This window comes from Triturus cristatus, chromosome 1_2 (assembly GCF_964204655.1).
Source record: "Triturus cristatus chromosome 1_2, aTriCri1.1, whole genome shotgun sequence".
NCBI classification, from domain to species: Eukaryota; Metazoa; Chordata; class Amphibia; order Caudata; family Salamandridae; genus Triturus; species Triturus cristatus.
Window position 1 is genome coordinate 530,368,262 of NC_140580.1, and position 21,146 is coordinate 530,389,407.

Consider the following 21,146-nt stretch of genomic DNA (forward strand, 5'->3'; position numbering starts at 1 on the left):
GGTTTTCATTGTCGTGAAGAGGCGTATAGAAATTCAATTTTTCAATCTCTAGTTATCGTCGAATAGGGGCCCAGGTCTGAAAAGCAGTCAGAAGAGTCTTGAATCTGACCCTTTTGTAATACACTAGCTCCAGTCGATGCCACAAACATCCCCAGGCCTCTACCCCAATCAACAGTTCATAAGTGGAGGGGCAGCTTGGTGTCCTCCCTCCGGAGTGGTCCCTAAGTCAAATTGAATATTGCGCCAGACATGTGGCATAATAATACAGCCTCAGGTTGGGAAGAGCCAGCCCTCCGCATTCTTTTGGGAGTGTTAACAACTTGGTTGCTCCTTCTTGGTCTGGAGTAAAACCAGATAAATCGTGAGAATAAATTCTCAAACTTTTTAAACCAGAAGTTGGGAAAGACAAGTGGTATGGCTCTCATTAAATATAAGATGTTTGGAAAATATATAATTTTAATTAAATTGCATCGGCCTACTAATGTTAAATGCAGATTATCCAGCTTTTGTAATGCAATTTTTGTTTTCCGTGCAGCTGGATTAAGGTTCTCGCTAACAAAAGCATCAAGATCAGCTGTAATTGTGACCCCCAAGTATGATGCACTCTCTACTACTCTATTATCGTTTATCACAGTAAATTCGTTGGCAATTATCTGCATTTTTTCCTTATTCAGGGAGTACCCGGAAAGTTCCCCAAAGATCAGTGCTGCTTCTTCTATTATTTTAACGGCTGCCTCAGGGTTAGATGTTACCACGACCATATCATCGGCATATGCCAAAACTTTAGTACTATAGCCTTGTAGAGTGATTGATGGTATATTTGAGTTTGAATTCAGTCTTAATAAAAGCGGATCAATGTAGAGTGCAAAAAGTAAAGGGGAGCACGAACATCCCTGCCGAGTTCCCCGAGTAATCATCAGACTCTCTGATAGTTCCCCATTTATACATACTTTGGCTGTAGGATTTTTAAAAAGGGCCTTAATGGCCCTGATAAAATTAGAGCCAATCCTCTTCCTAGCCATCACTGCTCAAAGAAAGTGCCAGGAGACCCTATGGAAAGCTTTCTCTGCATCCAGCAGGATCGCCGCCATAGGGTCCCCTGACATCTGCCTTGCATCAAACAATGTTATTATCCTCCGTATGTGATCTATAGTATTCCTCCTGGGATAAATCCATGCTGCCAGAGAGCCACCATTCCATCAATTATGGAACCTAGTCGGGCTGCTAATGTCTTCGAGTATATTTTGGTATCACAATTCATTAGTGTAATAGGACGATAGGAGCCTAGTTCGTCTATCAACTAATCTTTTTGGGGGAATATCACAATTTTTGCCTCTGCTCATGATTTTGGCAGGGAATCTCCCAGAAAGGTTTGTCTAAAAAAATTCTTCATCACCTCCTTGACTTGATCAAAAAAGATTTTTAAAAATTCCGAAAGAATTAGATCTGGTACTGCGGCTTTTCCGTCAGACAAGCACAAAAGTGCTGAATCACATACCAGGGAATCTTCTAATGTTGCAGGGATTCTGCTTATGCACAGAACTATGCGCAGGAAACCAGGACCTCAGAGAATTGTGGTGTACCAGAAACTCCCCTCAGAACTAAGAACCCCTATCCGACTAGCTTAGTGTCACATTCGTTATCCGAGATTTAGCTCGGCGGTCCCAATGTATAGACAACCCAGAACAAGCGACTTAGATACTCTCAGGAGTGGTGGGAATCCGAAGTACCCGTTGGTAGCTATATATCAGTCCACAACAGAATAACAAAGACACGGTAAAGTTTAAAGAGTTTATTTTATAAACCTCGCGTCCTAAGATGCAGTACTTTGGCTAACACAAGCAGACAAATGGTTAGGATCAGCACCATCAGCATTGTTACAATACCATAGAAAATGAAAGGAGCAATCATAATAATAATGACAGTGGAAAGCAACCACCCTCCTTTCTCTAGCAACTAATAAGGTATTATTAGACTAATAGAAGGTCTCTTAGGCTTGCATGGGGGACCCCATACCTTATAGATCAGCTTAGTGGAATCACATCACAGGATCAGCTAGGCTCTCTCTTGCAACAGCTCTTCGTTTTGAATGTAACAGAAAACATGCTGCTCTGTAATATTAAAGTGCTTGTCTTTCAGGTATTGGCAGCTGTATGTATGTTATGGCTAAGAAGTGGTACGATCAACCTGAACACAACAACCTGCCCCGTCTAGTGACCCAGACTCGTTCTTTACACGGTGTACAGACCAAGGTCACAGCTCGCTGTTAAGGATGTTAAACAACAGATGGTTCTCATGTGAAGCAAAGTCGAGTCAGCAGTTCTCGAATGAATAACATTTAACAACAGTGTCGCGTGCAAAAGCAGCAGAAGCAGCAAGCTGGCTTTCTAACAGCCATCGAGGTTATGCTAACTTAGCGTTGTACAAAGGGCGTGGTTAACCCACACTACACTCCCCTTTGATCGGACTACTAACCACTAGGGGCGCACTTATCAAGAACGCAGAGTTCAAGTTAGAAAGAACGGAACCAAGGGCATGAACTGTAAGTCCATATAAGGTAAGTGTAAAGTTCGAAAAAGAAAAAATTCAAAAACACAAAAAAGATGTCGTCAGGTGGAAAAAAAACCATGAAAAAAGGAAAAGAAACGACATCGATCGATACATCAAGATAAAAAGTCAATCCATAAAAGTATAGGCACAATAAGTTGCAACAGCCTCCAAGAGGAAATCATTGGAGCGTTCCGCAAAAGTATCTGCCATCCAGTTTAACAAGGGAAAGGAACACACGTGTTCACTCACAATAGGAGCCTCCAGCACCACGCGGGGACAACAGGAAGGTTCCTCGATATAACTTCGTTCCAGAAAGTCAATCGCAGCCTCTTCAATGGCCCAATTTCCAAGGACTCCATGTGCCGCACCCAAGGCCATAAACCCAACACCAGAACATTCAAACTCATGAGCCGTTAAGGGGCCCATCAGTTGACCAAACTCCGGTACAGGTGACACCGAGGTTGACAGGCATAAATCCAGAGCCCACTGGAATGGACAATCCAGGCAGTGAAAGACGGGTTGCACACAAGTAAAGAAGGGAAACCGGAAGGACAATCCATACGCGACACTTAAAGTCGCCAGGGGCAACGTGCCATAGTATTCAAGCATCCGGTTACGCAGATGAAACAGCCGGGGCATGTTGTCTCTGTACGCAAGTTGTGCAGCCATTGCGTAGGACGCAAACCAGCAAAACTATTCCAGCAATAAGGGCAAGAAGCAAAGGAAGACCTCCGAAGACGCTGGAAAAAATAGAATGAAAAAATGCGGGAATCACACCAAAAATAGTCTGAAAGGAGGACACGAGGCCGGAGCCCACTAGTTTAAAAAAATGAACTATGCCGGTCGTAGACGAGGCATTAAAGATAGTCTGTATCAATGTTCCAAAATGGATGGGGAGGTCAGTATTCAAAAGCACCTGCACCTCCGTGCGGGTGTTTGCCACGTGAAGAAGAAAGGTTTCACGGGACGAAGTTAAAGCGACCTCCCTTTGAGACAAAAGAGCCCTTATTCTGCTCATCTGGTTGAACTCTGCGCTCAAGGTTGGACTCGAAGGCCAGATAGAAACATCGAGCCGGCCATGCGGGGATGGGAAAAGGACATTATTACAGCAAACCACACGCTGTGAAACAGTGACTATGTATGGTATGCCCTTTAGCATCCCACAGCAATTTTCATTATTTAAAAGCAAATAACTACCGTTAGCAAGCAGTGTGAATGAAGGGGTTATAACTGGCACCGGTACACCTTTCAGAACGCAAGCCAAATTAGGAGCGTGTACATTGCAAGCACCATGTAATTGTATGTGTCTACACACCACAGAATGATCAGGAGCAGAAGTGCATTCTTCACCCTTCAGATAAACCTCTGTGCCCTCCCGCATGCATCTATATGTAAACGGGAGCGACCAAACTTCGTGCAGGAACGCACTACCAAGTTGTTCATATCTACCAAGAGCATAATGTTTCATGCACGAACTAAATTAAAAAAGCGAAAAAGGTAAAGTGATTACGCCGTGGATAAGCCACACGGCTGAATTTAACTCAGCAATAGAGAAAGGCAATGGTTCTAATTTCTCAATGTGCAGTAATGAATAAGTCGCATCCTTCATAGACATAAACTGTTGTTTGTCAGTTAAATTAAAAGGGAGGAACAAAGAGTAAACATTCATGTAATCCCATGGGACCTTCCCTGCCTTTATCGTTTGTAAAGTCCATGCAAACTGCATAACAGAACGCAACTGATTCTGGCCATGGTACAACACAGACAAATCATCCTGCACAATGTCTACGACAGATGAAACAATATTATCTAAAGTATAAATTCTAGAAGACAAGGTATTTACACTATTATCAATCACAGCCAACACTTTTTCCATATTGGCCTGGTCAATAGCACGCAATCTGGAGGCAGCCTCAATTTTTGACAATTTCCAAACTTCGTTGTAAATAGCATATACCCATCTTTTGGACCTGCCTACTGCAGGACCTTTAACAAAATCATTCAAATCAATTTTGTCGTCTAAACATGACAAATGAAGTTTAACAGACGCTAATGTGGAATGTTGCAGCCACAACTGGCATAACTTACCCACAGAGTAGGTAGTTACAGTGTGTGATGATTCAAAACGAGGATCTACCCTGACTCGAGTGTACCCAGGTGCCAAGGCTAAAAATCGACGTTGACAAGAATCTGAACCAGTTTGCCATACCAACCACCCCTCAGGATTAAATGCCGAAACATTAAAGGTGGTGTTGGAAATGAGGGACTGCAACTTAATAAGGGATAGATCTGTGAAATTACCCCAGCCGGGGTAAGCACCCAGATCCGGGATTGTGGGGGTATTCAATTTTTTAGACGTTGCCAAACCAAAACAGGTTGTCTGCAAAATAGATGAATTCAAAAATAAAATGTGGTTTGGGATAAGACAGGCGCGGTGCAAAGCTTCTGTTCCCTGAACCTGTCATGGTTTAGTACCCCAAACCGATTTAAGATCGATAGTAGCTTTCCATAGCTCATAGCCTCCGACAGCCAATTCGTCCATAAAGGACTTGGAATATAATAATTTGGTATGTGTCAACCTTACCTTCGAGGCGGTCTCAGGCGCCATTTTAAAATAAAAGGAGGCCGGTTTTGACACACTAAAATCCGAAAAGTATGTGAACTTGTTCACTTACGTGGCAGAACTGCCATGATAAGGGTCCGGACAATGTTCCCATTGTGTGTAATTAACAACATTTCGAAAGGTATTTGCTCTGTGTAGGAAATGTGTGCCATAATGTTGATAACAAAATTGTTCACCATAATTAGCAGAATTTAAATATAAATCTTCAGCATCAAATGCAGCATAATATTTTAGATCAGAAAATAGTGCTTCTATTGCTTGTACATCCCAATCATCAGACCTGATATTCTGTTTAACTACATCACCCATAGAAACACGAAACACATTAGGCACATTAATCACTTCGGTAGGTCCATGAATTTGAAATTTAACGGCATCCCAAGCGATCCCATCACGCACAGGCCAGGCAGTAATGTTCACAAGAGTCTGGTCCCTTTTCATAATGTGTGATGAGGAATGGGGGGCCAAAGTTCCATCAATTGATCCAATTGTAGATCGTTCAGTCAGGTAGTGTCCATTTATAAGTTTAAAAAACACTACCACAAAGCCAATTGTCATGAACAAAAAAATACATATTAGCACCAGCCAGATGTAAGTCCATGGTGCCACCAAAAAATGTCTCTTGAACCAGGCAAAAAATATAGCAATTTTGGAAGGGGCAGTGGAAGTCATTGATTCAGTGTCAAAGGAAGAACGGGACTGGTTAATCGCTGTTGAATGTAAAAGAGGCAACGGGACACCTGCAGGATAAGCATACTCAGGATCATCAGGCAAACCACCATCAATAGGCGGTATAGGAGGGGAAGCAACAGCATGCATCTCAACGGCAACCTCAGGCATGATGGTCGAGGGTGGCATCACAACAGAATTTCGCAGAATGGAAGGGCAAGAAACTGAAGGTGTCATACTATGAAGTATCGGCCACTCGCTGTAGCTTGACATTGTCAATCGAGATGTACCTGTTATCCTTGCGACCAGGAAGTGGTGGTAAAATAACTGTACGTGTACCCTGGACTCCAAGCACCGGGACTGGTGCACGATAAGAGGGGCCAAACTCTTTCTTGTTCTCCACCTTCTCACGGACCAGGTCACCAACTCGAGGTAGCCAGCCGACTACCGGAATCTGGAGCTCAGCTTCGCATGTAGAGGGTACGTGTTCCTTCGCTAGAGTGTCTCTTGCTTCTTGTAGATTCTGCAATACAGCACAGTGATCATCTAGGTCAAAAGGCGCGGCAGCCGCCGCCATGTCTAGACCCTCAAGGTCTGGAACAAACATTCTTACTCCAAAGAGCATCATGTATGGGGTCCGCCCACCCAGAGACCTTCTAGGGAGATTATTAAGTGCATGTTGCACGTCATACAAGTGGGTCAGCCAGCTTCGGACTGTACCTAAAACCCTTGCAGTCAAAGATTGCTTTAGGTCACGGTTCATTCGCTCCACAACACTATTGCCCTCAGGCCGGTATGGAGACGAAAATTTGACTTGGACCCCCAAACTTCTCATGGCTTCTTTGTAAGCCCTAGAGGCAAACGCAGGGCCCTGGTCAGAATGAAGGGTACCACATGCAAAACTCCCAATAAAGACACGCAAATCCTTGATGACCGTCCGGGCATCAGTACTCCTTTGCGGCCACACCCACAGAAAACGTGTGCACGAATCCACTGCAACCAAGATGTACTTGTACGCAGTATCAGAGGAAAAAGGACCGCAGTGATCTAAATAAACACACGCAAGTGGTTGATTAGATATAAACAGCTGCGTTTGTGGTGGACGCGCAACAGTAGAAGGTTTAATCTGCTGGCAAATGTCACATAAAAGAACATAAGCTCGCGTTTGTTTGTACAAACCGTACCACCAGTAACGTTGCTGTATAAGAGATACAGTCGCCGAAACGCCGGCGTGCGCAGACGCAACACCTTCATGGGCAGCTGTAATTAGAGATGGTCTGCAGTCCGCGTTGGGAATCAATCTGTCACCAACGTCGTTAATCCTCACTAACGGGACATTATCAGGACTTAAACGATAATGGTAGCGGGAAGGGAATCCTTTCGGAAAGCCCGTCCCTGTCTCGGACGCAGCAATAGCTGCCAAGAAGTCATCATCAATCCTAGTTTTGGATCTTGTAACTGCTGCTACTAAATATGTCGCCACTGCGGTTTTTGCTGCCTCGTCAGCCAAACTGTTACCGACAGCATGGACACCAACTCGTTGGTGACCAAGAGTGTGAATTACATTCACGAGGGGCAGACTTTCTTTAAGTTCTACCACTCGAACCCAAAGCGTTTTGTGCTTTACTGTGCTACCTTTCGAATCACGAAAGTCATTGTGACTCCAAAAGTGTAAATTCTCGTTGTATGATTGAACACAATAGAACGAGTCACTCACTATAAGAGTGGTGACCCGAGGATCAGCAAACTCCAGTGCAAGCACCAGAGCTTTCAGTTCTGCCAACTGCGCGGTACAATCACCCAATGACTGCGTATGCACGACATCAGACTGGAACTCACCGTTCACGAAAGTACCTACTACAATTGCGCAGGCCGCTGAATAGGCGTGCTTTGATCCAGTTGCGGGTTGCGCAGACCCATCAGTGTAAATGACACAATGGTACTCCTCGAGCGGGCGCAAAGTCAGAGGAGCCGGATGAACAAATTCATACTCCAAGAACTCCTGTGTCTGTAATGCCGCGTCAAAGATATATGTGACGTCAGGCGAAGTCAAGGAGGTTGCCCATTGTATCCACCTTGGATGCAAAGCCTTAGAATTGGGTACACTGGCTTTAGTGACCGCCTCAAGGGCAGGGTACGGTGTTACCACCAGCATGTGCTTCCCCTGTGATAGCGCTCGCTCTTTCAGGATCACCATCTGCACTGCTGTCAGTACTTTCTCGACAGCGGAGAAGCGCAGCTCAGCCGAAGTGTACAGATGAGATTTGTATGCAATGGGGACGGTGTCGCCCTCATTGAACGTCAAGTAGGTGAAACCCACTGCACCAGGTACGATTCTAATGACTAGGTTAGTGTGGTTATCACGAGTTTGTAAAAACTTTGAAGCAAGAAGATCAGACTGCAAAGATTGCAATGCAGCCGAATGCTCAGGCAGCCAGCAAGATTTGGTAAAAGTAGGTTGTACCAAGGCATAAAGCGACTTGATACGCTGGGCATAATCAGGAATGTAGGTACGACCGAAATTCAGAAAACCCAGCAAAGATTGTAATTTCTTCAGTGTCGTAGGAGTACTAAGGCATGCGCATTTCTCAAGGAACTGCGGAGCCAAGCCTCAACCCTCATGATTGAGTTCGTACCCCAAGAACAACACTGTGAACTCGGCAATGTGGGACTTGGCAAAGTTGAACTTATAACCAAAGTCAGCAAACATAGTTATTATGTTATCCACACGAGCAAGGTGTGGAAGAAACTCGTCGTCCGTCAGGTAGATATCATCTACATACGAATATGCTTCCGGGTCAATCATCTCCAAAAGTGAGACCACACGAGCAGCAAAGACCCCGGGGCTGTTTTTATAGCCCATCGGGAGCCTTTTGAACCTCTTTTGTTTGCCACCCGAGGTAAACGCCGTCCACTCATAGCTATGAGGAGACAGGTTGTGGCTATAAAAGCCATTGGAGATGTCAAGAGTAGTTTTAAAACGTTTGCTCACGAGACTATCGACGAGAGCCGAACTGTGTGTATTCTGTACCGCACATGTCCGGCAGTGTGAATTTAAGTGCCGGTAATCCAAAACTAGGTGGTACGATCCGTCAGGCTTCGTCACAGTGAATAAAGGATTATTCATGGGTGACACACATGTTTCAATTACTCCCTGATATTCCAATTGCTCAAGGATAGACGCGACGTGAGATCGAGCTTCGCGACGCATCGGGTATTGGGGTTGTGGCTGGGGTTCCGACCGCAACGGAATCGTATGATTGGGAGAAAATTTGTCCCAGCCTACCTGAGTACGGTACAACGCAGGCGCAAGCACCTGCGCCCACTCCCCGGCTAACCTATTAGAATGTTCCAGTGGCACTGTGTGCCCAAAGGACGGCAGGATTACCACCTCCCCTCTAGGAGCCTCTAACACGAAAGCCGGGGGCCAATCCGCCTCCGCCAAAAGGATATCATAGGTGGAGGTTAGATTATCCCAAAATACCACTTTAATTTTACGTTGTATGTCACCCTCAATTAAAAGGTCAATTTTAAACATTCGTTCACAGGGAGCTACGCGAGTATCAGCAGTTTCAACACTTACAAATGTATCAGTTGCTGTCGCCGCCAGAAACGGACGCAGCGCTTGTCGCACTACTGTAACTTCCGCCGCGCTGTCTAGCAGCGTTAGCGCCCATGTCTGGTTCAGAAGCTGTGTCCGTACCATCTGAGGCATATCTAGCAGTCAGAGCAGCAACTTTCTTCTTTTGAAACGGGGGTCTTTGACGTACAGACTCGTCCTGCTTGCCTTTACCGTCAGTCTGACGGGGCTGCTCACGACCTTGAGCACCCCTTCCCTTCCCACGATCTCCGCCACCGGATTGAAAAGCCGATGTTTCCTGTGAAGAACGAGGAGAGCGTTGTTCAGGAACCTGAAATCTATCAGGTGACTTAATATTAGAACGATCGCGCAAATCATAAGTGCGTTCACTTTGTATCTGCACCGGCGACGCAGAACGAGACCTCCGTTTCTCTTGCTGCTTCCCGTTTTTTTAGCTCGCCAACTTTGTTTTGGAAAGTTGGGCTTCTCGTCTTTGGTAGACGAACTCACTTTAGGCTGCTGTACCACAGTTGGAATGATCACGGCGGGTTTCACACCCAAGGCGCTACGACCCACCATTCTGTAGGCTTTCGCTATAATTTTAGCGAATTCCTTTGGCCTGTCGCCTGGATCCACAAGTGCCAACATATTGCACACTTGGAATTGCATGGCATCTCCTTTGAGGTTGCCCATAACCATGGAACAAACCACATCGAAGCTGTCGACAAGCCTCAATCCCAACTCAATTGCTGCCTCTGCCCCATGATTGTCTTGGACCTTCTTGATGACTGAGGGCAGTACAGACATAGACGGAGTGCCATAGCACTTCGCATAGGTCGCAGCAAAGACCTTGCCCCAATTGTCACAGTCGACAATATCCGGGACCAGATCCTTCGGCAAAGTAATAGTGAGTATCCTGTGTTTATCCACAGGAGAAGTATGCGGAAACACGGCTTCAAATTGATCAAATTTTTCAGCAAGCCAGTAAGGAAATTCATCCCTATTTTGGGGGCGCTTGCCGACAACCGAATTAACCATAACAGGACTGATGACCATCGCGTGATGGTCAGTCGTGTGGCCCGCAACCGCAGGTGCCCCCACCTGTACATTGCGAGACACGTACTGCACTAACGCCCTATGGACCGTAGTCAGGGCAGTGTGCAGTACTCGTAACTCCGCCACCGCCACAGTCATGTAGCGGGGATGGGGTGTATAACCGGCCAGCACCGGCCATGTGGCCCCTGCAATCGACAACGGGCCCATTCTCGCCGGTACTACTGCATGGGGAAGGGCACCATTAAACCAAATAGTATGCTGCCAGGCAGTAAGGGGAATCTCAAGTGTCCGATAAGGGGCATAGGCTGCAGGCACCGCGGTGTGAGTATATTCGTGGAACAAATTGTCGTTTGCATCCACTTTCTCAAACGTCACCCAAGAGTAGAACAACTCATACGGGAACGCCGCATCAGCGCCTACCACTAAAAAAACAGCCAAGCCATCATCCGGGACCCCATAGACCCTCAAATGTGCAGTCTGGGGCACCCGACTATGCGCGGCAACATTGACCGCCATCGGGACACTTTCAAGAAGAACAAAAAGCTATACTGTAGCACTGGGGTTCAGAAAAAGAAAACCTTTTTAATTATCAAGCTTGAAAGAACCTTTAGTCGAAACCTAGGTAGGCTAAGCCGTCACTCCCGTTATCCGGAAACCAGAGTGAGGGCGTTGTGGACTAATAAAAGCACTACTAAGGCGTTTCAGATCAAAAGACCAAACGTTAGGTGCGCCATGTTGCAGGGATTCTGCTTATGCACAGAACTATGCGCAGGAAACCAGGACCTCAGAGAATTGTGGTGTACCAGAAACTCCCCTCAGAACTAAGAACCCCTATCCGACTAGCTTAGTGTCACATTCGTTATCCGAGATTTAGCTCGGCGGTCCCAATGTATAGACAACCCAGAACAAGCGACTTAGATACTCTCAGGAGTGGTGGGAATCCGAAGTACCCGTTGGTAGCTATATATCAGTCCACAACAGAATAACAAAGACACGGTAAAGTTTAAAGAGTTTATTATATAAACCTCGCGTCCTAAGATGCAGTACTTTGGCTAACACAAGCAGACAAATGGTTAGGATCAGCACCATCAGCATTGTTACAATACCATAGAAAATGAAAGGAGCAATCATAATAATAATGACAGTGGAAAGCAACCACCCTCCTTTCTCTAGCAACTAATAAGGTATTATTAGATTAATAGAAGGTCTCTTAGGCTTGCATGGGGGACCCCATACCTTATAGATCACCTTAGTGGAATCACATCACAGGATCAGCTAGGCTCTCTCCTGCAACAGCTCTTCATTTTGAATGTAACAGAAAACATGCTGCTCTGTAATATTAAAGGGCTCGTCTTTCAGGTATTGGCAGCTGTATGTATGTTATTGCTAAGAAGTGTTACCTTCAACCTGAACACAACAACCTGCCCCGTCTAGTGACCCAGACTCGTTCTTTACACGGTGTACAGACCAAGGTCACAGCTCGCTGTTAAGGATGTTAAACAACAGACGGTTCTCATGTAAAGCAAAGTCGAGTCAGCAGTTCTCGAATGAATAACATGTAACAACAGTGTCGCGTGCAAAAGCAGCAGAAGCAGCAAGCTGGCTTTCTAACAGCCATCGAGGTTATGCTAACTTAGCGTTGTACATAGGGCGTGGTTAACCCACACTACACTAACTGTTCCTGCGACTCCTTTGTCAACGATTTTTCTGGGATAATATTTAAATACTGCTCCACTGCCTGTCGCTTTTGGGGTCCCGTACCGTCTATTCCTTCCTGATAAAAGGATTGATAAAACTTCTGAAAGGCCTCTTGTATCTTATTAGTATCATGTACCCTACCCCAAACAGGATCTCTAATATGCGTAATCGTATTACGTACACATTCCTGTTGTGTGCAAACTGCAAGTTGATGTCCTATTTTATCACTAAGCTTGTTTACCTTTTCCTGATTAATCGATATTTTTCCAATAGATTTTTCTATCAGGGATTCCCCAATGGAAGCCTTGGCTAATGCTATCTGATTTTGGACAGCTTTGATGTCGATTGCGTGTTGCACGGCCGTAATGAGCTTTTCCTCAGCCTGTGCTAATCAGATATAACTCTTGTACCTTATGTTTCCCATCTTTCCCTTTTCTCAAAGAGAATTGTGTAGTCTCCCCCCGAACCGCTGCTTTAAAACAGTCCCTTACCACTGTAGCAGTCCCTATATTTCGATTCAGGAAATCGGGAATTCAAGTCCTCATATGTTCTCTATATCCCTGATCCCGCAGCAGAGCTCTTTCAAAGAGATTCTTGGTGTAATTCCCATCATAGCCATCTCTAACACCAATGGATTGTGTCTGATAGAAAGCTGGGGAATCTGTTGATTCTATAGGCTTGTTGTACAGTAGCTGATACAAAAAAATAATCTAATCTGCAGTGTTTTGAGTACGGGGCAGAGAAATACGTGAAGACATGTTCAGATGCCCTTACTCTAGCCCAGACATCTAGCAACTCATGTGTGTCACACATGCTATATAGGGCTTGAAGTACTTTGGGTTTCTTACCCCCATACTTTGGATGTGATTCCCAGTTATTTGGTAAATTAATATTAAAATCGCCACATCTAATAACGGGCAGTGGCCAGTGCGCGAGCTCGTTACTTAAACAATTAAATCTTACTGAATTAGCCATAAAAGTACCATGATCTCGGCCCCCCTTTGCTACTTTGAGAAGATATACGTTTATACACTTCCATATTTCAAATCAAGCCCTGTTTCCAGCCTGCTTCACCCTCACACCCTTCTGTACGGGTCTCCCTCCCCACCCCACCCCCTCCCCAACCCTCCTCCACCCCACCCAAAACATGAGTAATCAGGCAAGGCCATACCCTGCCCAGTCGGACTGAACCCTCATGAGTGCCTTGTTAGAACTGGCCCCTTGATTTATACAAGACAAGTATTTCTGGGCCTTGATCTCAGATGTAAAACTGAGGATATGACCCTTGAACACAGTGTTCAATCTGGCAGGATTCTGGAGGTAGGCTTTGTCCCGATCCTTTAGAATGGGTTGATGAGCTTTTGGAGACGCCACCTTCGCTCCACCAGTCTGGTCTGACAAAGAAAGTTAAATTTTCAAATGTTTTCTGTGAATTTGGGCGAGCTTTGTCGTAGATTAATTGCCTTAGTAGAAAATTGACTAAGTAAACTAGCATCGCTCTTGGCCTTTCCGACTCTGTTTGTGGGTACTTTCTTGCCAAGAGTGGAAATCTATGGGCTTGTTGGATCTCCATGTCCCAGTCCCATTTGGCTTGGTCAGTAAAGGCACCTCTCAACAGCTTCATCATATATTCTCTAGGGTCATTTCCGTCCACCCCCTCCGGGATCCCCGAAAAGCTCAAATTATTCCGTCTTTGACGGTTTTCCTGTTCCTCTAACATGGACATTGCGTCCACTAATGCTGCTCCCTGAGATACATTTCCTGCTTTCAGGGTTTCCAGTTGTGCCTCCAGTTATTCAGCCCGTCCTTCCACCATTGTTAGTCGCTCCACGATCTCTCCATAGGTCTTGTTTATTTTGCGCATCCACCTTGCAACTTCTTAGATGCAAGCCTGGCGTGACGACTCTCCCTCCGATTCTCTTCCTGCATTTGTTTTAATGAGGAAAATATTATGGAGAGTGATGGCTCCTGGCTTTCTGTGGACATTCCCGAAGCTGAACCAGCTGCTTCGCCTGTTTCTTGGAATGATAGTTGAGTGTTAGAATAGTCCCATTTTATTTGCTGCCTGCAGCTCCCAGACCTGCTGTTTCTCCTTCTCCTTGTCTTGGTCTTTTTCCTTGAGGATTTCTTCCTTTGAGTGAGTTGCAAATCATCCAAGGTACTGTTTGAGTCTGTAGTATCTTCTTTACTCAATGAGAGACATTCTTGCTTGAAGGAATTTGAGTCGTCAGTGAGAGAAAAGAAGTCTCCCCCCCGTTGCTCCCGGGGATAAGGCACCTGGGTGTCTGCCACTGATTTTGCCAGCCTCCATCATTTATTTTATCATCATTTATGTCCGTTATTACACCCTCTCCTTCCTTCTGATTGACCGCGCCCTCAGCTCCTGCATTACCAGTGGTCTGTAAGCCTTCCATAGTCTGTCCCATTTGCCATGAAGCCATCTGGGTCCTCCTCTTGAATGGCATGTTTGCTAGCCTCCCCCGGCCCTATATGTTCACACTTGTCATTCTCCACTGTAATATTGGGTGGGGGTTACAAGTCTCTCCTGCGGTGCTGGCGCTGGCGCTGTAAATAAAGTCTTTATCAGGGGCTGAAATCCACCCTCCACATGCCCCGCAACAGTGGGATTTTTACTGAGTTGTTTCTTATTCCCCAAATCCCGTTTCAGCTTATCGAGACATTCCTTCTCTTTTCCCCGCTGTTGGCCACTCTCCCCCGCGGTCCCCGATGAGCCAGATAGCACTCCGCCAGCCGCGGCTCTGATACTAGCAGTACACACCGCCATACCGCTAGCCTTTCCTCTGCCACTTCGACCGGCCATTCTCTCCACCGAGCAGTCCGATTTCCCAATATATCGAGTCTCCAGCCGTGGCGTTTCTCCCGAGGAGTTCCGCGAGGAGCTGGTAAACAACTCGGCGAGCCACCTCCCAGCACACCTGGAGCAATAGACCCGGTCCTCTTGCGATCGCCGATTCACAGATCATGGGAGAGGCGAGGCGGTGCAAACCAGGTAGGTCAGACAATCGTCATCTTTACTCCTCCGAACACGTGTGAAGGGTTTATTTTGTCATTCATTTATTTATCTATTTATTTAATCTAAGAAGAAGTAGAGTAACAAATATATAGATACATAACTACTTAGAAAGGTATACATGTATATCCAAAATAATAAAGAGATATAAAGTTTTGTTATATAAAAATCTCATATGTACGTTTGGATAAATAGTTAGAAACTCCGACTTTGAAGTGTTGCTGTACATAAAGCTGATTTCTTATGTATATTTTTGGAGGAAAATTTTATGTGTTTCTAAATTTGTTTATTTATTTATATTTATTTTTATTTTATATTTTCCCAATATTTTAGTAGTGAGGCACATATAGATACAATTGTTATGATCCTATTGATACATTATGATATATAAAATAGAAATAAAACAGACTCATAAGCATATATGATATAATTTATATAATTTATCACACATTGTGCTAGAATAAAATAAAATAGAGACCCATAAGCATATAATCAAATAATGTATATGTAAACTATGCAGTGACCTATATTCATGTTAAGCGTAAAATAATTTATATATTTTAACCATAAGTAATATATACATTTGTTAAGCAGACCTATAAGAATATCTATTTATTTCTAAACCATAAGTAGTGTATATATTTGTACAAAGAAATGCACATATTTAATGACATACATATAATCATATTGTACATGTTTACATACACAGGCATATGCTGTACTTTTGTGTTTTGATTATGACGATCATGTAGGAAAGAGCCAACTCTTGAGTAGTCTTCTGAAGATAAGTTAATTATCCATGGATCTTATGTTTGGGGTAGTGAAATCCGTAGTTTGGCTGCTTGAACAGAGCAAGATGTACCACCCATGTTTTTTTTAGCCTTGTATGCTTGGGTTTTGAGGCGAGGTGCTAATCTGGAGCAGCGACTCCTTTGTTTTATGTATTTGGCAATTTTATTCCTGAAATGTGGTCCTGTTCCACGTATTTCTATGTGGGTGGTACAAAGCAGCTTGAAGGTTGATCTTCTGGCAACCAGTAACCAATGTAGGGCCTTCAAGGCAAGGGAGGTGTGGGCTTGTGACTTTACATGTAGGAGTGTGGCGGTAGAGTTCTGAATCCATTGTAGTCTTTTCATAGTTGATAAGGCTGATCCTTGGTAGAGGCCATTAGCGTAATCACGTTTGGACAGTGTAAGAGAGATAGCAGCATGGACCTTGTGTGGAAATCCTAGGTGGGGGAGATGCGTTGCAGAGTTTTCACAGTAATGAAGCTTTATCTTTCTAACTTAAACACTTGGGCATTCATCAATAGCTTAGAGTCAATGGTAATTCTAATGTTTCTTACTTCCTTGGATACTTTAGGAGGTGGTCCCAGATCATCAGGCCAGACACAGAGTGGGTCATCATTTTTCCAATCTCCACATATGAGTATTTCTGTTGTGGATGCATTCAGTTTGAGATGGCTCCATGTCATCCACTGATCAACGGCTCTGAGGCAACTGAAGATTTTTGAGTTTCAAATGTCTTTGGGGCTTACCAGTTTAAAATGTATTTGTGTGTCATCTGTGTAGTTATAGCATGTGAGTGGAAATGACTTCATGTAGATGTTGAAAAGCATGGGTGGGATGATAGAGCCTTGAGAGACCCCTGCTTGTGTGAAGTACAGTTTGGATGAGTAAGGGGGGCATGGATGGCATTTGTTCTGTTTTGAAGGTAGGATGCGATCCAGTTGAGAGCAGTCCCTTCTATACCAGCTTCATAGAGTCTTTGGATTAGAGTGCCTTGATCATCTGTGTCGAAGGCAGCTGAAAGATCCAAGAGAAGGAGTGCAGCAACCCCATTCCAGTCTACTGAATTTTTAATGTCATCCCAGATAGTTATGAGGGCAGTTTCTATGCCTCTTCCTGGACGGAATCCTGTTTCAATATCAGAAAGTATGGAGTTGGCTTCAATGAATTGAGACATCTGGGTGAATGCTGCTCCTTCTATCAGTTTCCCCAGGAAAAGTCCATTTGTAATCGGTCTATAGTTATTGGGGTCATGAGGGTCCAGGTTTGTTTTCTTTAATAATGGGCATATGTATGCTTTATTTAAGAATTCTGTAAAGACTCCTGTAATTAAAGAAATATTGATGATTGCTCTGACTGGTGTGGTAGCAGAGGTGGTTAAAAGAATGTTCTTCAAGATTTGTGTTGGACAAGGGTCAGAAGGGAAGGCAGCTGGCCTGCTTGCTTTGACAAGATCCGTAAATTCAGTTTCTGATGATTGTTTGAAGGAATTTAGAGGTTGGGTTAGCCAACTCTTAAAAGGATTGTTGAAAATGGGTTGGCGCTGGTGGTTTACCTTTGTTTTAATTAGGAATCCAGCATGTCTGCTTTGGTTTTCTAATGATTAGCTCGTTTGTCAGTAAATTCTTGAGAAACTGGATGAATTGCTTCTGTGCATTTAAGTTTACGAAATACAAAGATAATTTTATAAAATTTTATTTTTACACATTTTGCATTTTGAATTCTGTTTGAATAGTACTTTATTTCGCTTTTCTGATTGTCGACTTGTATATTCTGTTAAGTTTGTGTTTGTTTTTTTATCTTTTTTAGATCTGTATTCATCCAAGGTGCTTGTTTTCTTTTGTCCTGTTTTGGGGCTTTTAGTGGTATTAGGATATCAAAAGCTTCCTTGAGCCACTTATTGTGTCTAGATCTCTGTTGGATGTTAGTTGTGTTTCTAAGTATTCTAAATTGAGTTTGTTCCACAGTCAATATATGGTTACCTGTAAGGTGGCCTTATGTGTGGGGATTTGTGGTGTTTTGTGTTGGAAAGCTACAAGGTGGTAGCCTAACCATGTGACTAGAGTAATCTTTTGAAAGGTAACTAGTTCTTGATTTGCAAAAAGGACCTCCGGGATGCGTGCAGCGATGTGTGTGGGTTTGTGGACAATCTGATGTAGTGTCCGAAAAAGCATATAGGGGGTCTCACAAAAGGGTGGTTAGGGGTCCCTCCTTAAGAAAGAGGAATCGAGAAAAGCTTAAAAGTAAGGAGTTCTCAAAAGGCCCCAAAATAATTCCTTAGGGAACAGTGGTAACCAGTCCCAGTCTGATCCCAAGAAAAATAAATTATTTGACAAGCAGACAGAGAGGCTTGTTCCACAATGTGCTGAGTGTTGCAAATATGGCCACTCCAAGGGCGCCTCCAAATGTCCAAAGATGGCACCGCCCCCCCCCCCACTGGTGGGCAGACACCTGGGTTGGTGATTGTAGCGCTCGGGGATGTTAGTCACAGTTAGCTTTGTGGAGCAGACAAAGATGACCATGATGTCCCTGGGAGATAAGGAGATGGTGCCAAAAGCCCATATGCCTCCCAATACTTCTAAATACAGGAAATGGGTCTCCATCAATGGGCAACAGGTGTTGGCTCTGGGAGACACAGGAGCCAGCATGACTACTGTAAGGAGTCAGCTGACTTTCTCTGAGCAGGTCCTCCCCCAATACATTCCAGGAAATAATGTGTAGTAAATAATAAATCCATCATTATTGTAGTGAAATAAAAAGAACCATGTTTGGATCAAAATGCAGCCTCAAAGACATTTAATATGTGATGCGTGAACTATAAATGTTTACTATTATTGTTAGTAGTAGTATCAGCAGTAGAAATGGTAGTAGTAATATAACAGTAGTAATACTATCATTTCTATTAATGTTAGTAGTAGTATCAGCAGCAGTAGTAGCAATAGTAGTGATATTAGTAATACCTGCAGTAGAAGCAGGTCTCCAATTGTAGGCTGTGGAACAACTATTGGTAACATCTGCTATTACCAATCCTCTGGAATTAGAGGTGAGTAGTGTGTATTTATCCTTTTTAAATGTTGGAGACTAATTTAGTTGGAGGGGCAATGCTCTAGTTTAGTTAATTGTGGAGACCAATTTAGTTGGAGGAGCAACACACTAATTTAGTTAATATCACTGTTAAATATGTTTACAGCAAAATAATTCCAATGTAGAGCTCTTTAATTAACAGATATTGTTGTTCCCTTCTAGGAGGAGGAGTGATGGGAGCTTCAGGAAGAAATGCAGCAGTGGTGGCCCTAAAAGATTTAAAACACCTATAATTGTAGAGGAAAAGAGGAACTTGAAATACATACCTTAACTTTGCTGTCTGGCACAACCGCCTAAAACCAATCTTTTTCAGTGGAAATTCAAGATGAATATGACATGCACTATTTTGATGGCATTGCCTTAATTTAATGTGTTTGTCTCATAAAAGACTAACCCCTCTTCATCATTACCAATAACATTACCCTTGCCATATTCTCCAAACACTTAGTTCACCATCTCTCACCTTCCACCACCCTGACAATTCTACAGAACCTTGGAAATGTTCCAGTCTTCACCCTGAATAATATCCACTAATCTCCAATGACCTTTCATCATTCCTCTCAACAAAGATCGAAACCATGAGACAACCCTTCTCCTACCTCATTTTTCTTACTCTTGCAGTTATATCTACCTCACCTGCTATCTCACTTCTAATGACTGTCTTCCAAAATATTCAAACTCTGTTTTGTTCTATTCTCCAATATCAGCAAATCTAGTAAAGCTTTCTACAATGTGCCACCCTCCCCATGCTTCTGATATGTTGTAGTTGTTAACAAAATAAACATTCTACTCATTGTTCTAGCCCCACATAAAACAAAAACTCCAGAAAGGGTATGAGCCTTCTACTGGCCCTCACCTTAGTGGATGCTCTAATCAGTTCTGACAAGCGTCCACAGACTACATACTTTTCACAAACACGTCTCTGATAACTGCATATCTCTAATTTCACATCACTGCCAGCCAACGCCAACTATTGTCGTCATCCTTAAACTGTTAACCACCTTTAATACAATTTATTATGATGTTGTACCTATTTGAGAGCTAGACATTATAGGAACCATAGTATCCTGGATCGTCTTCTGCCTTGCTGTGTCTTCCTGTTCAGTGTGCTGGCACTCATCCACCAGCATGCACACTTCGATTCTGATGGTTGTCCTCAAAAGCTAGTTCCTATCCTGCCTCATCTATGTCAGAATGCACTAACCTGAATTTGAAATCCAACAAGAGTGATGCACTTTTACACACTTATCCATACCTGCAGCCAACCATATGAAATAGTGATATGTTTGGAGACCTAGGGAAAGGGGAATGGGATAAGAGAGAGAAAAAGAGACACTACTCTGGGTCACCACTCTGTTGGGCACTGACATCTATTATGCAGGAGCTGAGCTGACGATTGCTGGTTCACAGTAGATGTCTAAAGACAAGATTGATACTTTTAATACATATCACTACATTGAGTGCTCTACCCTAGATGTAGGAATTTACATATCTCCAAAATATTCCTGTGCCTCAGACTCTTTGGAATATTGATGGCATTCTGATGTTTCTAGAATTAAAACACAAATAGAATCTTAGTGAATTATGTACAGATGTTTTGTCATAATCTCACTCCCTTTTATAATAAGGTTCTGTTGTGTGAGTACACACTCTCTTTCAACTGTATACTCAAGGCTGTCCATTAAACTGCAATATAAATAAACTTTTATTTGGATTGTTTAATGAATCATCTTTTCCCTGTACAACTCTTCCTTAATACCAATATATACATCACTAAAATGTCAACAGTTTTAAAGAGATGAGGATTCTTCACATTGTTCATGTTTCTTTATATCCAAAGTGCAACAAAAATATTGTTTATTCTCCATCAATGCGTAACTTTGAAGTTATTACTTTAAAATACTGAAGTTCATTTCCAAAGAACTGGTAAATTCTTTAGAATACCTCTCTGTATTCAGCTTTGACTTCAAAACATGCTTCTAAAATAAAACAGTCTTCAAGGTTTACACAAGATCTGCCAACAAGGTTCTGCCTGTACCAACAAAGTATTTCGAATGCCTAGGAATG

The 21,146-nt window shown here is 43.5% G+C and overlaps 1 protein-coding gene across 1 annotated transcript in view; it reads left to right on the forward strand.

Moving 5' to 3' along the window:
• PYROXD2 (pyridine nucleotide-disulphide oxidoreductase domain 2) overlaps positions 1–20,801 on the forward strand; it is a 332,144-nt gene extending 311,343 nt beyond the window's left edge. The window contains exon 16 of the mRNA XM_085606329.1: positions 19,242–20,801. Within this exon, the coding sequence (XP_085462455.1) occupies positions 19,242–19,312 (71 nt within the window). The 3' untranslated portion in view covers positions 19,313–20,801. The remainder of the gene's footprint in view (positions 1–19,241) is intronic.
• The last annotated feature ends 345 nt before the right edge of the window (positions 20,802–21,146 follow it).